A 15,201-nucleotide genomic window follows, 5' to 3' on the forward strand; every position below is an offset into this window, starting at 1 on the left:
CACTGAAGACTGGAGTAATGATGCTGACAATTCAGCTTTGCATCACAGGAATAAATTACATTTTAAATGGATTAAAAAAAAGAAAATTGTTAATTGAAATTGTTTTAATATTTTACTATATTACTGTTTTTACTGTATTTTTGATCAAATAAATGAAGCCTTGATGAGAATAAGATACTTCATATTGATAAATTTATCTACTCTTTGGACTGGCACATGCTAACAAGTTTTAATAAATAAATAAATGTTTAAAAATTTTAAATGACTGTTAACTTGAGTAACAATTTGTATTGATTTTAATTATCTACCATAATATCTGTACATATACAAACCTTAATATGGAAGGCTATGTAAAAAAGAAAATTCACAGATGAATCATGTGTCCAATATGGACATATATGCATGCATGGCATCAAAAGGCTATTTGTGGAAGGGCTCCCTCTGTGTCAATGGCCATTAGACAGTCCGTTTCCAGTTCCATTAGAGTAGGTGTGTGTGTAGTCTTCCTCAGAACCCTCCTCATCCTCCTCTTCATCGCTGCGCTCATCGCCCTTCAGCTAAAGAGAATGAAAGAGAATTAATCTTGTGCATTTAATCTGCTTGTGTGAACGTTTTTACATACAAACACATTTACTTTTTAATAAACTGATTTTTTTTTTTTTTTGCTGTTTAATACGTGAAGAAAAGTCCAACCACTCATTAACTGTAGTAAAATCACTAAAATGCACATACTGCTTTATTTGTTATCTTATATGAAGAACAATGGATACTCACTTTGCCGAAAATAAACTTTTTGACCATGCGGAGAATCAAAGAAGCCCAGAACACGTGCAATAACAGCAGCACCACGAGCATGACGTTAAAGAAATAATAGCCGAAAAAGGGTTCGAACTGGTCCAGAGGATACACCCACGTACAGTGGATCAGCCTGTACACACGACACACACACACACAATTTAACAAATGTAACCCTAAAATCTCCCACTCATTTACCTCTGTCACATAACTTACCAGAAAGGAAAAATGATGAGTCTGGTTACCATGAAGACCAGAGCGAACACCACAAAGATACTGTTGCAGGTCGTCTCCCATCCAGCATAGTTAAACATCTTAGCAGTCTTAGAAAAACAGAAAAATGACAGCCTTTAACACAAAACATATATACCCCTGTACATATAAGTTTGGGTTGGTAAGAGTTTTTAACAGTTTGAATGAAATCTTGTGCTCAGCAAAATACAGTAAAAACACAAATATTGCAAAATGTAATTGCAATTTAAAATAACTGTTTTCTATTTGAATATATTTTAAATATAATTTATTCCTGTGATACAAAGCTGAATTTTCAGCATCATTAAAAATCATTCTTCAAAAATCATTCTATATATCTATCTAATATATATCTACTACTAGAAAAAAAAAATCTCCTATAAACACAATAACCTCCTTTAGTGTTCCACAGAAGAAAGTAAGTCGTACAGGTTTGTGACAATGTGAAGGTAAGTAACTGAATGATGACAGAATTTTCATTTTTGGGTGAACTATCCTTCCTTTAAAACATGTTGAACTCTTCTTTCACTGTTCATCTCTCTCTCACCTCGAGTAGGACATCGGATGTGTCATGCACCAGCATAACCAGTGTGCCAATGCGGATGTAGTTGGCACACCAGGAGAAGGACAGCAGTGTTAGTGTGGCCCAGTGATGGACCAACTGCTCTTTAAAGTCCTACAAATTGACACAGAGAGAAACAGAGCTCCACAAACCTAGACAGACATATCTCTCAAGATATGGCAACTTCATATTCATATCAATTTTTTTCAGTTATTTACAAATTTCATAAAATGTATCCAAAAGCATATTATTTGAATGAATGTAAAACAACCATTCATTGAACTTTATGCATTGAACTGCATGAATTTTTGCTTGCTGATTGTTTTATGACATTATTAGCAGTGCTACCTGCAGGCTAGTTGAATACAGTGCAACCGTTCACACCAAGCACAATAACTATAAAGATAACGATAAAGATATAGTTCTAAAAATCGTTCTCAATATTAAAGAATAGCAGAGTGCTTGGTGTGACTTTAATAATTTTATCTAATAGTCATACATATTTTTTATGATTGTTAATAATAATAGTGCATGCTTACCTTACGTTTTACATCTGCAGCCACACTGAACAGTAAAGAACCATAAAAACTCATCTCAATGATGTAATACAAACCAACCGCCATACAAACACATGCTTGCACAAAGAACAACATGCAAATATTAAGACTGTTTTCACTGTATTACGTACAGTATATTCGTTTTTGCTTTAAAAAAAACTCGAAGGTAATGTTTTTTCTTTTTCTAACTTTCTTTTTTTTTTTCTTATGTTACAGTTAACTTACTTGTTTGGGAAATCCTGCCCACACTTCCCTTAGATCATAAAACCATGGTTTCTGTGGCACAAAACAACACAATTCACCGTTTACTGATTTATTTTTAAAACCAAATAACACAAATAAAATAAACACTAAAGTATTGCAGTCTGTGTTGAGGAGTTTACAGATTCTTTCTCCAAGTTGCATCGTTACGCCAGTAGGTGGCGTCAAGTGAGTGAATATTTGAATAATTCGAATCAACAGATTCACTTCAGAATGAAACTACGATGCGTACTCGGAGATACTCGACGATTGATTAAAACAGTTCACCGGTGAAGCAAAAATATTCAGACTTAACTGTCAATATTGTGTCTAAAATGTAAGTTACTCATCATTACCTTCTTGTTTATTGAACTGTTGTTTAAAAGCAATATCGTAGTCTACTCAGAGACCGTTGGTCTGAATATCTCCACAGCTGTGATAACCTGCACGTTTGCTCTTGTGAAATAGTTTAATTATAAGTTCTTCAAAACAACAAATTGATTTATGTGTTATTAAAAACCCAATTCAAAAGAGCCCACCCCATAGGCTAATTCTCTACGTACCTAAACCCTTGATGTGGTGATATGGGATTACATGCCTAAATTGAATACGTTAGTATAGTAATAGTGATGCTTGTCTTAACAACAAGTTAATGTGTGTGTGTGCAGGGCCTGTCCATGCCTGTTATTGTGCCCGTTTGTGGATCTTTCTACCAGGCTGGCGCTGTTCTCAGGTGGGAAAATGTTACTAATTACCCCTTTAAGCATTTCTCACAAACACACATACTGATTCAAGGTCTCTCCTGAGAATCTCTGCATGTGCTGTAACACACACACACACACACACACACACACACAGGCACGCAGCTGTTTGGAGGTCATTCGGATGTTCAGATACAGCCTGAGGTTTGTATATACATAAAAAAATCACTTACATCATGTAAAGCCAGCACTCCTCCGAAAGACGAACACAGATAAAAGGCAAACCGCCAACTACAGCGAGGAAATACTATTGTTAATAACAAACATACACGTTTGAAAACGGTTAAAAGGTCAAATATAGCCAAATACAAATGAGTCAATCAAGAAAGTTTGTTTAGTGTGTGTAAATATACCTGGCTTCTTTGAATTTCTTCAGTAGTCCGGGTCTGTCTTGGTTCCTCCGTCTGCGGAACCAGCGCTCCACCTGCCTTTCCGACCAGCCCAACTTCTTACACACACCTTTTATATCTGCCTAAGTACATGACATACACAAACATTACTAGACACATAAACATCATATGTCAAAATGTGCTGGCCCTACATATACTGGTGAATAGGACATATTTTTCTATTAATTGTTGAAGCCTGCTTATATAACGCATTACAAAGGTACACTGTAAAAAATATTTTTTGAAATTGTAAATAAAACAAAAATTATTAGAGCATGTTTTTACAACAAAATATGTTTTCAGTCTTTCAAAATTTCATGTTTAATTCTGTGTGTTGTTTGCCATTCTTTGTTAATATTTGTGTTATATCAATCAATTTCTCAGTGAGAATTGTTTCAAAGCCAATTTTTTCAGTGTTTGTAATACCTTATACATATTGTGAGACATTATATATTTTCATAAATAACTGAACTACTATTATAATAATACATTATAGTATGTGCCTACACTCAACTTAAATCAAACTTTATTTATAAAACACTTTATTTATAATACACATGGTTCCAAAATAATCTAATCCATTTTGAAACATAATATTTGGTTTTAATAACATGTTTTAATCACTGATCTATATAAATGACTATTTTTGAGGGTATTTTCACAAAAACATGGCATATATTACTTGCTAATTATTCTTAATTGTGATTAAGAGCATCAATCGTTCAGAAATGTTGTATTATTATTATTCATTAAAATAAGCCTAAATGGACGTTAACGAAGATTAATATTTTGGGGAAAACAATACATAATGTAAAAAAATCTTAAAGGTCTTTACATTTTTATTTATATATTTTTTTTACTTTTTTCTTTTTTACCACCTATTTTTCTTCTGATTAAATGCATTATATGAATGCATTAAAATGCATGTTTCGGGGGTTACCTGTGTTGGATGTTTAGAGTGTGTATTGTAGTATTTTTCCAGTACGGGGTTGTGTGACGCTCTCTTGTGAATTTTGTCTTTAACCCCAAGAGCCTCAGCGAGTGGCACCGCGATCAACCTGTTGAATGAGGGAGAGGCAGCGAGACAGAGTCACACCTTGATCTGCTGTTAACCAGAGACGTTCACTGCACTTCAGCAATTATAAGAACATATAATACATGGTGTTTTCACCAGACTTATTAATTATCTTAAGCAGTAAAGCTTCCTTGACCAACTGGCTTTACCAGCTCAGTTTTCCTGATGAACAGCATGAATATACAATTCCACCAGCACTATTCAGCAAAAACCAGCATGTAAATTAATGCTGATGTAAGCTCGTCTTTTCAATAACATTTAGCTTGTGTGTGTACCTTTCATAGAAAGCTCTTAAGCCTAGCAGCAGGACTGCTACAGGTAGAATGATGTACAAATGGGACACACGGGCATAGACACGCCCCTCACTGTCCTGTAGGTCCGCCCATGTCACCGGCCTCGGCAACCACAGCCGATCCCACCAAAACCACTCACTAAGCATCGCCCTGTGAAAAACACACAAACACAGCAACAGCATTTACATGCATTCATTTAGCAGATGCTTTTATCCAAAGTACCTACAGTAAAAAAAAATAGAATATTGAAGAAGAAACAATGGAAAGCCATGCTTGTGAGTAACAGAGTTGTGTGCCATTCAAATCTAACAGAGAATGCATTTCATGTTTCTCAATTTGAATTGGAAACATGATGCAGAATTGGAATTCAAATCTGTAATTTAAATGTATGGAAGCAGAGAATGTGAATTGAATGAATTGACATGCAAATAAACTCATGTAACTAAATTTGAACTAGAAAAGCAAAGTTTGTCAAGACAGACTTTGAAAAGGCTTCACAGTCATGAAATTTATAGGCCTTACAGATGGACAAACAGATAGACAGATAGATAGATAGATAGATGGATGATAGATAGATAGATGGATGGATGGACGGACAGACAGAATAGAATATTTGGCATTTTTCCAGGCTATTGTAGTGTTATGCAGTAGCTCCTGTAATAGGATACGTACCTGAGCACAATACACAATAGAGACAAATGAACACAGACACCTGCAAAACTTAATGGAAATTTCTGTTTACTAGTTTCTGTACCACTTCAGGACCATAAATTTAGTCCTTCAAAATCCAGAGGATTTTTTTGCAGTGAACACTTGTTTAACAGTGTCAGAAACATTAGCGGCAGACTTTATTAATGAAAGATAATTGACATGCAAATACTGAAATCTACAATAGCATGCAGGAACTGATTGTGGAAAGAGAGTTCAAAACATGTTTGATCAGCTCTAAGCAGAGCCAGTTATGAGTCTCACTGGGAGTATCCGACGGCAGTACGGATCTGGACTTTATATAAAGTCCTTCAGACCCACTTTTAACAATAGTATCTAATCAATCTTGTATTACACATAAGACAAAAGCAAAACACTGATTCAAGTAGTATTTTGTTAGAGCGAAAGCAGAGGAGCTCAAGTTACTGCATGCATTCTTATAGTAAGTAGTGACTGTTTATTGTTACCATGACAAACAGACATATAACGTCCCAAAGACTGACTGAGAAACACGTCAAACAGAAACAAATGCATCCATACCAGATTTGTCCTTTTCTTGTTTGTACACACTCTTTTCTCTCCTCCTGTTTTCCTGCTTTCTCTGTTGTAATTCTGTTCACACACACCTTTAAGTAGATCCTCCAGAGTTGTGCCCAGTCCTGATGAATCTGCTAGGTAGTGAACTTTCGCTCTCTCTCTCTCTCTCTCTCACACACACACACACACACTTTCACTGCATACCTCAACACCCCACAAAGAGCTCATTGAACCGGCTGTGTGTGTGCTTTGAAAGGGGGCCAGAGAACTGGATATGTGGGAGGGGCCACAGTCTCCTCAGGTATAGTCAAAGAAAGGCAGAGTTAGAAGGAGAGAGAGGACATGAACCTTGAAATATTGCATGCCCTAAACAGGTTAATAACTCACAGGTTGAATAAGAGAAATGTTCTTTCTCTTTGTTGTGACATTCTTACTTGGCAGTGTTTTAGTTCTTATTTACATTTATGCACCTGGCTGATATGCTTTCATTCTAAAGGGCTTACAGTGCGGTCAAGCTTTACGTTTTGTTTTTGTTTCGTTTTTTTAATCAGTGTGTGCATTCCCTGAGAACCAAACCTGCGACCTTGGTGTTGTTCGGGTCATGCTCTACCAGCTGAATTACAGGAACACTGCTACTGGTTCTTGGTAACTTGTGAGTGATTTGGTATGAAAGCATCTACTTTAGCCAAAATCTTACAGGAATGTGTATAGGATTCCTGCTGGATCATAATTTGGAACCAACTGAAAATGATACTGCTGATTTTTTTTTTTTACAGGACTTCAACAAAACACAAACCAGAACCTGTATCTTTTAGAACACATACTGTAGTTTGGGTTTTTATTCTTAGCAGTCAGATAAAATGCCCATGTAAGACATTAAAAGTAATTGAAAGAAAAATTTTTTTAAACTCCTAGAGCGCGCCCCCTGTGGGATTCTTAACTGTACATTACCAAGACATAGTTCTTGTGATGCCCCAGTCAAAATGTTTAAAGAATTTCTTTGGATCATAATTTGGAACCAATTTAAATAGATTCCAGTGGAACTTAACCAAACGGAAAATCCTAGAGTATCCTTGACCTCCTACTGAATATTGTGTAATCTTTATCAGAACATGTCGTACTACTGGATAGATAAAGGACAAAGGAAAAAAGGGAGATAACGATAAGGAAATCCTACTACTCTTTAAATTCCTTTTAATATACCACACATACATATTATTATAATGATAATCAATCATAATAGTGCTGTTAGTAACTAGATCTATTTTTTAATTTCAATTGGTTTATGTTAAAGTTGGTTCCAAAATTAGGATCCAGTAGGAATCCATTTTTATAGGATTTTGACAACAGTTATTAATGCTTTTTATATTTATATTTAGACACTTTAAAAATGAGAACATTTCAGATTGTGAAATTTGATTCTTGAGAAAAGTCCTATTGGATCCTTAGGACTGGTTCCTTTTGACATTTCCGTAAGATTTTCACTAGGGAAAAGTCCTGCATATGGTAATGCAGGACTGAGAAATCTTTACTTTATGTAATATTGTGAAGGTGCGAATTACTGGCTCCACCTGTACTTACTATGCATGACTTGATTCTGACAGTCCTTTGTCTTACTGGTGTCCCAGCCCTCAGTGTCTCTTGGTGTAGGTTTGCTGTCTCCATCTTGTGGTGGTCGAAAATACAGCATTTAGAGAGTCAGTATACGAGAAGGGTGTTCCTGCACAACCGGAGGCTGGAGTTTCAGAACCGCAGTTCTAGGACCATATTCTTTTGTAACAGCGCCACCTACCGAATTGGATAATATAGCGGAGGCTGCAGTTTCAGGACCGCATTTCTAGGACCCTGGTGGTTTAGTTTGTAGTAATGTTTGTACATGTTGTTAAAGATATTGAATCTCTGGAACATTTTTGTTTATTTCAATTGTGATTTTTGATTTATAAATGCATCAGATGTTAATTACAAAGTGTGTAATACCTGCTTTGAGTTAACAATTTTAAATTTAAATGAATTTACACTTAAAATATAAATGAAAAATGTATTTCAGTCTTTAAACAACTGAAAAAGCGGAGTACCTTAAGTCTTAGTTTCTTCAAATATACTGTATATTGATTAGCCCCCTTAAGTTTAACTAGCTCATTGTGCAGGAACATACTATTGGCAGTATACAGCAGAGGGTCAAAGATGCATGATGCAAAAAGCCCCTGGTGGTAGTTGCTGTAACTACAACATTATGAGGGATAAAAGCACATTTTCCATTGACAGACATTCAAAAATAGCAGTGCATTCTGACAAACCATGCTATAGCAAACAAACAAATAAATAAATAAAATAAAACAAACTTCTTTCCACTTTTTTATTATAAACAGTAATCATATTTTTTCATTATAATATCAAAATATTGTCAGTTTCTCAAGACCTCTAGAAATAACATGGACGTGAATGTTCTACTTGACTGCTGTTTGTAACTGTTCTTAGCTAATTGATTCCTGTTAGCACAATGCATATCATACACACCTGCCATGCCACATAGACCTGAATACACAGAGGCCAGGCCCACATTGCAGCTAAATACAGCTGTCAACTCCAGTTGTTTTAATAGTTCACCCCAATATTTGAGTTTGTTTGTCACACAAGCTGTTGTATGGCTTCAGAATATAGCATACGAGTCGTCTAGTCTGCTTTTATGGTGCTTTTTGTCTTTTATAGAATTTGTAAAGTATAAATAGTCATTCACTTTATTACATCAAAGAGAGACGCCTGGACACTCAACATCATTTCTTATTTTGTGTTCCAGGGATGAAAGAAACTAATATTGGCTTGAGCGACATCACGTTGAGTAAATGATGGCATTATTTTCATTTTGGGTGAACTAATCCCTTAATCCTGTTCTGTACACACAGAGTTTGTTTATTAGTGACAACTAATGATGCATTAAAAATGGCCAGACACGAATACATCTCAGTACGCTAATATTAGTTTGCGGAAAAATAGAAAACACCAAACAGGCTAAACTGCTGACATGTATCTTTACAGCTGTGAGACATTAACTATTGCTTGTTTGGAGTGGTAGGATTGACACTTGTATTCCGTACACAAATGGAGCGATAACTTAGCTATTCATTCCTTCAAATAAATGCATTTGTCACTTCAAAAACTTGGCAGTGTGAACGTGGCCTGTATGCATTCATACCTTTTGTCCCCCGTTAGTGAGGAACAACTTTAAAAGTGACGATTGGGTCTAAATCCCTGAAAACCTCTTCACATTGAATATAGCATGCTTTACATTAGCTTTAGCTGTGCTAGCATAGTGCTAAATGGGATTATGTAAAATACTACAGTGTATTTGCAATGTACAACATAATTGGCTTTGAATCCATTTCAACATTACATTTCTTTATCATGTCATGAGCGTGCTGCCAAGCTACGTGCTAACTTACCATATGGATGAGACACTACAGATGTTGCCACCAAAGACAAATAGACAATTCCACAAACAAGTTGGCTCATTCTGAAGCTGACGTATTGTGTTAATAAGTTCACATTTAGTTATTATTCTGGTTAAGTACATGTTAGCAAAACTCATGAAAGAACACACCACGAAATGAAAGTTCCACTTGCTGAGTAACAAATCGTATGGACTGCAAAGCCCTTTGGCCCATATTCCTAAGCCTCTCTCTCTTCTCACCTGTTCTGGTTCAAGAGGTCAGGTTAATGAGATTTGGTGTGTGTATATCTGCGTATGTCTGTACAGGAGTTTATATGTGAAAGAGAGAATGGCAAGTCACAGTATAAGACAATGTTTAAGAGTCATCGAGCCATGTCAAATGGCTCCAGAAGAATACCCAGAATGCACAAGTCTGCACTCGGTCCTCCAATAAAGTTGGTGATTCTGTGCAAAAGAAGTCCCCCTAGTTAACCAACCAAGTGAACCTCCACCAAGCCATCAACAGTTGATCTACATCCAGAGTTACTGAAGATGCTTGTTCAGTCGCCATTGAGAAGTCAAAGATGAGTTGTTGATGGCATGGGTTGCCTGGCACTGAGAATGGTGATCAGATGCAAGGTGCTGAAAAGGTGGAGTGTTGTTCCACTTCATCTTGTCCCACTCATACGGCAGTGTTACGTTTGAGATCACTGGGTGAGGGGGGGATCTGTTGACTGAGGTGTGTGAAGGTGGTGGAGTGACTAGGTCTGGTCTTTGTCTCCTCAGAAGTCTCTGCGCCTCTATACTTCGGAGGAAGAGTCTGGCATCGGCCCTTAACTTTCGAGCCTGGATCAGGAGGTGGAAGCCCTTTCGTTGCGCTTCCCATCAGCTCTGGTTTGGAGGGAGGCCGTGGTAGTCCTGTTGACTGGCTGCCCACAAGCTCTGGTTTCGAAGGAGGACGTGGCAAGACTGTTGAAAGGCTGCTAGCAAGCTCTGGTCTGGATGGCGAGCGAGGGAGCGCGATGGAATGGCTGCTCGTGAGCTCTGAATCCAGTGAATCTGAGACAGACATTTGGCTTTCAGAGGGCTTGGTTTTAGATGGTCCTCTAGAGACCATTCGGGTGAGCTCACTAGAGGATGGAGGAACTTTCTGGTCGAGATGTGTGAATGTTGTCGAGTGGCTAGGTCTGGTTACATGCGCTTCAGCTTCAGGTCCTCTGTGCCTTGGCGGAAGAGTTCGGCAACGGCTCTTAGCTCTGGAACTTGGGTCTCGAGGTGGAGGTTCATTAGAGTCGAACTCTCGGTGCCGTGATAGTGAGCCGGTTTTGATTGAATGAACAGACTGGTTTGAACATGCTAAAGGTGTGCTGGATGATTCATCATGACAGGCTATCTTAGACAGGGACTCTGAAGTTGTATTGAGACTTTCACAGGTCGAAGGTTGAGGCCTATCAGGCAGATCACTGGTGGATGCAATGGGTTCCTCTGCTGATTGCTCCTCAAGCTCTTCCTCCTCTCCGTTGGTCACCCGTAGTTCTTTCAGCTCTTCATCTGACTGGCTTAGCAATACCCCACTGCAGACAGGCAGCTCCTCCGATGATCCTTCCTCTAGACACTTGATGACTACATCATTGTTAGTAGTTGTCAATGGGTGTGACTGGGTGCATTGCTTGTCTGCCTCCTCGGTGAGCAGAAGATCCATCATGAGTGCTTTCTCTCTCTTCAACTGCTCCTTCAGAGAACGAGGCACATCTGGGATCAACCATGCCACCAGCATACTGAGGAACATGGCCAAGTTCTACAACACAACAACATACAGAATCAAACATCCAGTCCTATTTTATAGGAATATTCTGGGTTAAATACAACTTAAGATTCAAGTAATTTGGATTTGTTTCTCAGTTTGCAAGAACATAAGAAAACCCTTGTACAATAATGCACTTTTATAGTGGAAGTTTGTAAGCAGTGTTAATCTTGTCAATGAAATGTTTGCTGACCAAGGTTTTTTTATTTTTTTTCCATCAACAATATCAAAGTAAAACATGAATTAAAACATGTTTTTTTTTTGCAGGTTTTATGCTGATAAATCTAATGTTGAACATGGGAATTAATAAATGTTTATATATTTTTCAAATATTTGGTCTATTGTAGTTTGACACATTTTTGTTATTTTGCATATTATTGTCAAATAATGCCATTAACAAAAAATATGTGCCTTTTTAATAAAATAAAAATAAGAAGATGGATTAAAATGTATGCATATTAAATGACGAAATATTGATTTAATTTAAAGGACATTTTTATCATAAGACAATTCCAAATGATTGAGATGAAAACTGTGTAAAAATGATCACTGCCTATGGGGCATGTTGGATTTAAAACTGAATCATGCAGCATTATTTATTCATTAATTTAGTTAGCTTTATTTATACTTGGCTATACTGCAATTATATGAATTCTTCATTAAAGGGGTCATATGATGCAATTTCATTTTTTCCTTTCTCTTTGGAGTGTTACAAGCTCTTGGTGCATAAAGAAGATCTGTAAATTTGCAAAGACTAAAGTCTCATATCCAAAGAGATATTCTTTATAAAAGTTAAAGAGTCGGCCACACCTACCTAAAACGGCTTGTTCGAACACGCCCCCACATATCTTAAGAATTTTTATAATACATATATACATATTAGGTGGATTAATTTCTGGTTAAGCATTTATTTATGTAAATACCATTTGTGGAATTTGCTCTATATGCATATGGATTTCTTAAATTAGCATGTTCATCTAATCTGTCAATCAAATTTAAGGTTAATAGGCCACTGCTGCTTTTATCACTTAGGTGACAGTTCTTCCGGCATCCCCCACCTCCACTTTATATCTAATATTTCAGCTCTATTTTAATCTCCTACTAGAAGTACAAAGGAGGGGAATTTAAAGCTTGAGCCCCCTCATTGTAGAATGAAAGCTAAATCTGCTTGCCTTTATCACGCAAAGATTATACTGACATAGGAAGTCATTCAAATGCTTTAGAGATATTTACATTGCAACCCTTCTTTGTATCATTGCATGGATATCATGTAAATGAGACCGGGATGACATGGCCATGACTTTATTATTTTTTTTAATGGTAGAGAGAGCTTAAGTTGTATTTAACTTGCAGTGTTCATTGAACAACAAGAAAAGCAGTTTAACAAATACTGACCTGGAAAAAAATGACAAAAGCCAGGCGTGCAGCGAGCACAGACCAGTACTGCTTAGAAAGCTGGTAAGCTTCAGGAGACCAAGGTGGATCTCGATAGTCTTTGTACCTGTGAAGACGAATTGTTGAGGAGAAAGAACAAATGGTATCAGATCATATAGGCGAGCAGAGTTCATGAGTATGAGTGTGTTGCATGTGTGTCGTGTGTACCTGCAAATACGGAGTTGTCTGTCAAAGTCGGTGTCATGCGGGGCAGTGCCAGGTTTAAAGTTCCTTGTGTTGAAATAAGCCAGTGTGTGGTTGGTATAACCATGCATGGTGCCTGTCTCACTGTACAAATACTGATACACCATCCGAGGAATGAACTCAGATGTAAAGGAGATCACAAATGCCTTGGAGGAAAGAGAGACAGAAAGAAGAAAAACCTTAAAAGCTCTGCGCGCAATGAGATAAATCATACTAAACATAGCCAGCAACAAGTCAAAATCTTAACACTCACATTTGTAATGACAGCAAACTTGCTGATTCCACTCAAGATGTTGTACCATATGCCTGGGAAAGGGAAGATAAATATGTGACAGTGTGAACTAGATTAAATAACAGTTATGTTAAGTGTAACCATGAGTAAGTCTGTGCATATTTGCTGCAAAAATTCATACCAATCTCTTTAGCACTGACTGCATCAGGTCTGCGTATTTCAGTGACGAATTTTGCCGCATCTAGTCGGATTTCAATGACATTATTAAGCAGAGCGAAGACTGGTGCCAGCGGGAAGGAGGCCACAAAAAGTGTGACAAATCCATACTGAATAACTGCAGACAAACAAACACACATACACCAATGCCCTTAATCAAACCCAATTCCTCAAAGTCATCGCAGACATCCTTAAACACCATCGCTAAACCTCTTCAAAGGAAAAACTAATAATAGAGTGTATAGAGCAGATGTTGGCATCAATTTTGATATTTTTTATATTTCTTGTTAATCACCAATCCACTAGTGCTTCCCATACGGCGGTTTGACTACAGTGAAGGATTACTGCAAGAGTTACGTACGTTACTTGCCATGCAGATTTGGGGATTTCAAAATTAACAACTAAATAAAATAATACATGTAATATTCCTCTTTCTTTGTGACAGAAGGTTACCGACCACTGTCAGAGTCTCTGAAGTTGTAGTTGTAGTAGAACTTGTGATAAATAGTAAAGCAAAGAAATCAAGTGACCCACAGAATCGGCTCAGTGGTAACTGTTAATCAACGTGACTGATCCAGTCTACAACTACAGGGTTAACCCGATTGACATTTATTTACATCTGTCATAGGTCATGGTCAATATGATACTGTTGTGTTGATTCCTTCACCCAAGCTGTGTCTATGCTCTCTCCATATCAGAAAGCTTAAGGTCTGTTCACACCAACCCAAACAAATATTTGGGCCGGTTTTCAAATTGTCTGCTCAGACCAAGGCATAAAAAACAACTGATGGTCTAAATGAAAATGGACAGATCCATTCCCATAGGGCAGAATCGACAACCTTTAAGCCGTAAATTAGGGGAAGGGATTCCGACAGCTGGATTGCTCACCATCAGATTCTGTATCAGGTTCTAATATTTATCAAACTGATACTGGTTAAGATCCTTCCTCATACAGGATAGAATCAACAACTACATTAACATCTCTCACCCTGGAGTTGGGGGAACAGATTCCAACAGATGGATCGCTCCCCAATATTTCCTATACTAGGAGGTTCTAATGTTTCTGAACAAGATACTGGTTAAGATCCATCCCCATATGGGATAGATTCAACAGTTTTTAAGCTTCTATATCAACATGTCTCTCCATAGTGGTGGGGGAACAGATTCCGATAGCTGGATTGCTCACTGTTGGATTCTGTTTCCCCCATGTGTCTAATACAAGGAGGTTCGCTTAGCAAAATACATCGAGTAGTGGTTTTATGCAGCAGCAGTTCACAAAGGTAATCACAAATCTTATTTCAAAAATATGCAAAAATGCTGCTGGGGTATAAAGTCCATAAATCGGTGCTCTTTGTATGCAGGATTTCTAAATTCATCCAAAAACGAATCACTCCAAGGCACTCGAAATTATAGTGAAAAATTAAATAGCCTTTATTCACATGGCTTTACATTAAAAGCAACACACAATGAATGAAAGCCGATGCAGGCTTGTTAGCCGCAACGCATCGGTTGTGAATAAAGCCATGTGAATAAAGGCTTTTTAATTTTTTCACTATAATTTCGAGTGCCTTGGAGTGATTTGTTTTTTGGCGATTTTCTCAATATTTTGATTTTTTTAACCCCCTCAGATTCCAGATTTTCAAATAGTTGTATCTAGGCCAAATATTGTCCTATCATAACAAACCATGCATCAATGGAAAGCTTATTTATTCTCA

General features: G+C 37.2%; 2 protein-coding genes across 2 annotated transcripts in view; both read right to left on the reverse strand.

The window, feature by feature from the left end:
* Nucleotides 1-322: 322 nt before the first annotated feature.
* LOC107686553 (ceramide synthase 2-like) lies at nt 323-6,883 on the reverse strand. The gene is made up of 11 exons (XM_016483598.1): nt 6,173-6,883; nt 4,907-5,074; nt 4,497-4,614; nt 3,521-3,639; nt 3,341-3,398; nt 2,388-2,442; nt 2,149-2,243; nt 1,595-1,723; nt 1,012-1,118; nt 775-928; nt 323-557 (listed from the first exon to the last, which is right to left on the reverse strand). Exons 2-11 carry the CDS (start codon nt 5,068-5,070, stop codon nt 447-449), a joined length of 1,110 nt encoding a protein of 369 aa, XP_016339084.1. The 5' UTR covers nt 5,071-5,074; nt 6,173-6,883; the 3' UTR covers nt 323-446.
* A 1,453-nt stretch (nt 6,884-8,336) lies between these two features.
* ano2a (anoctamin 2a) overlaps nt 8,337-15,201 on the reverse strand; it is a 34,525-nt gene continuing 27,660 nt past the window's right edge. Inside the window, exons 23-27 of the mRNA XM_016483596.1 lie at nt 13,452-13,604; nt 13,292-13,344; nt 13,003-13,184; nt 12,796-12,901; nt 8,337-11,394 (exon numbers count right to left, since the gene is read on the reverse strand). Coding sequence (XP_016339082.1) covers nt 10,279-11,394; nt 12,796-12,901; nt 13,003-13,184; nt 13,292-13,344; nt 13,452-13,604 — 1,610 coding nt within the window. The 3' untranslated portion in view covers nt 8,337-10,278. The remainder of the gene's footprint in view (nt 11,395-12,795; nt 12,902-13,002; nt 13,185-13,291; nt 13,345-13,451; nt 13,605-15,201) is intronic.

This window comes from Sinocyclocheilus anshuiensis, unplaced genomic scaffold (assembly GCF_001515605.1).
Source record: "Sinocyclocheilus anshuiensis isolate Anshui unplaced genomic scaffold, SAMN03320099.WGS_v1.1 scaffold733, whole genome shotgun sequence".
Taxonomy (NCBI): domain Eukaryota; kingdom Metazoa; phylum Chordata; class Actinopteri; order Cypriniformes; family Cyprinidae; genus Sinocyclocheilus; species Sinocyclocheilus anshuiensis.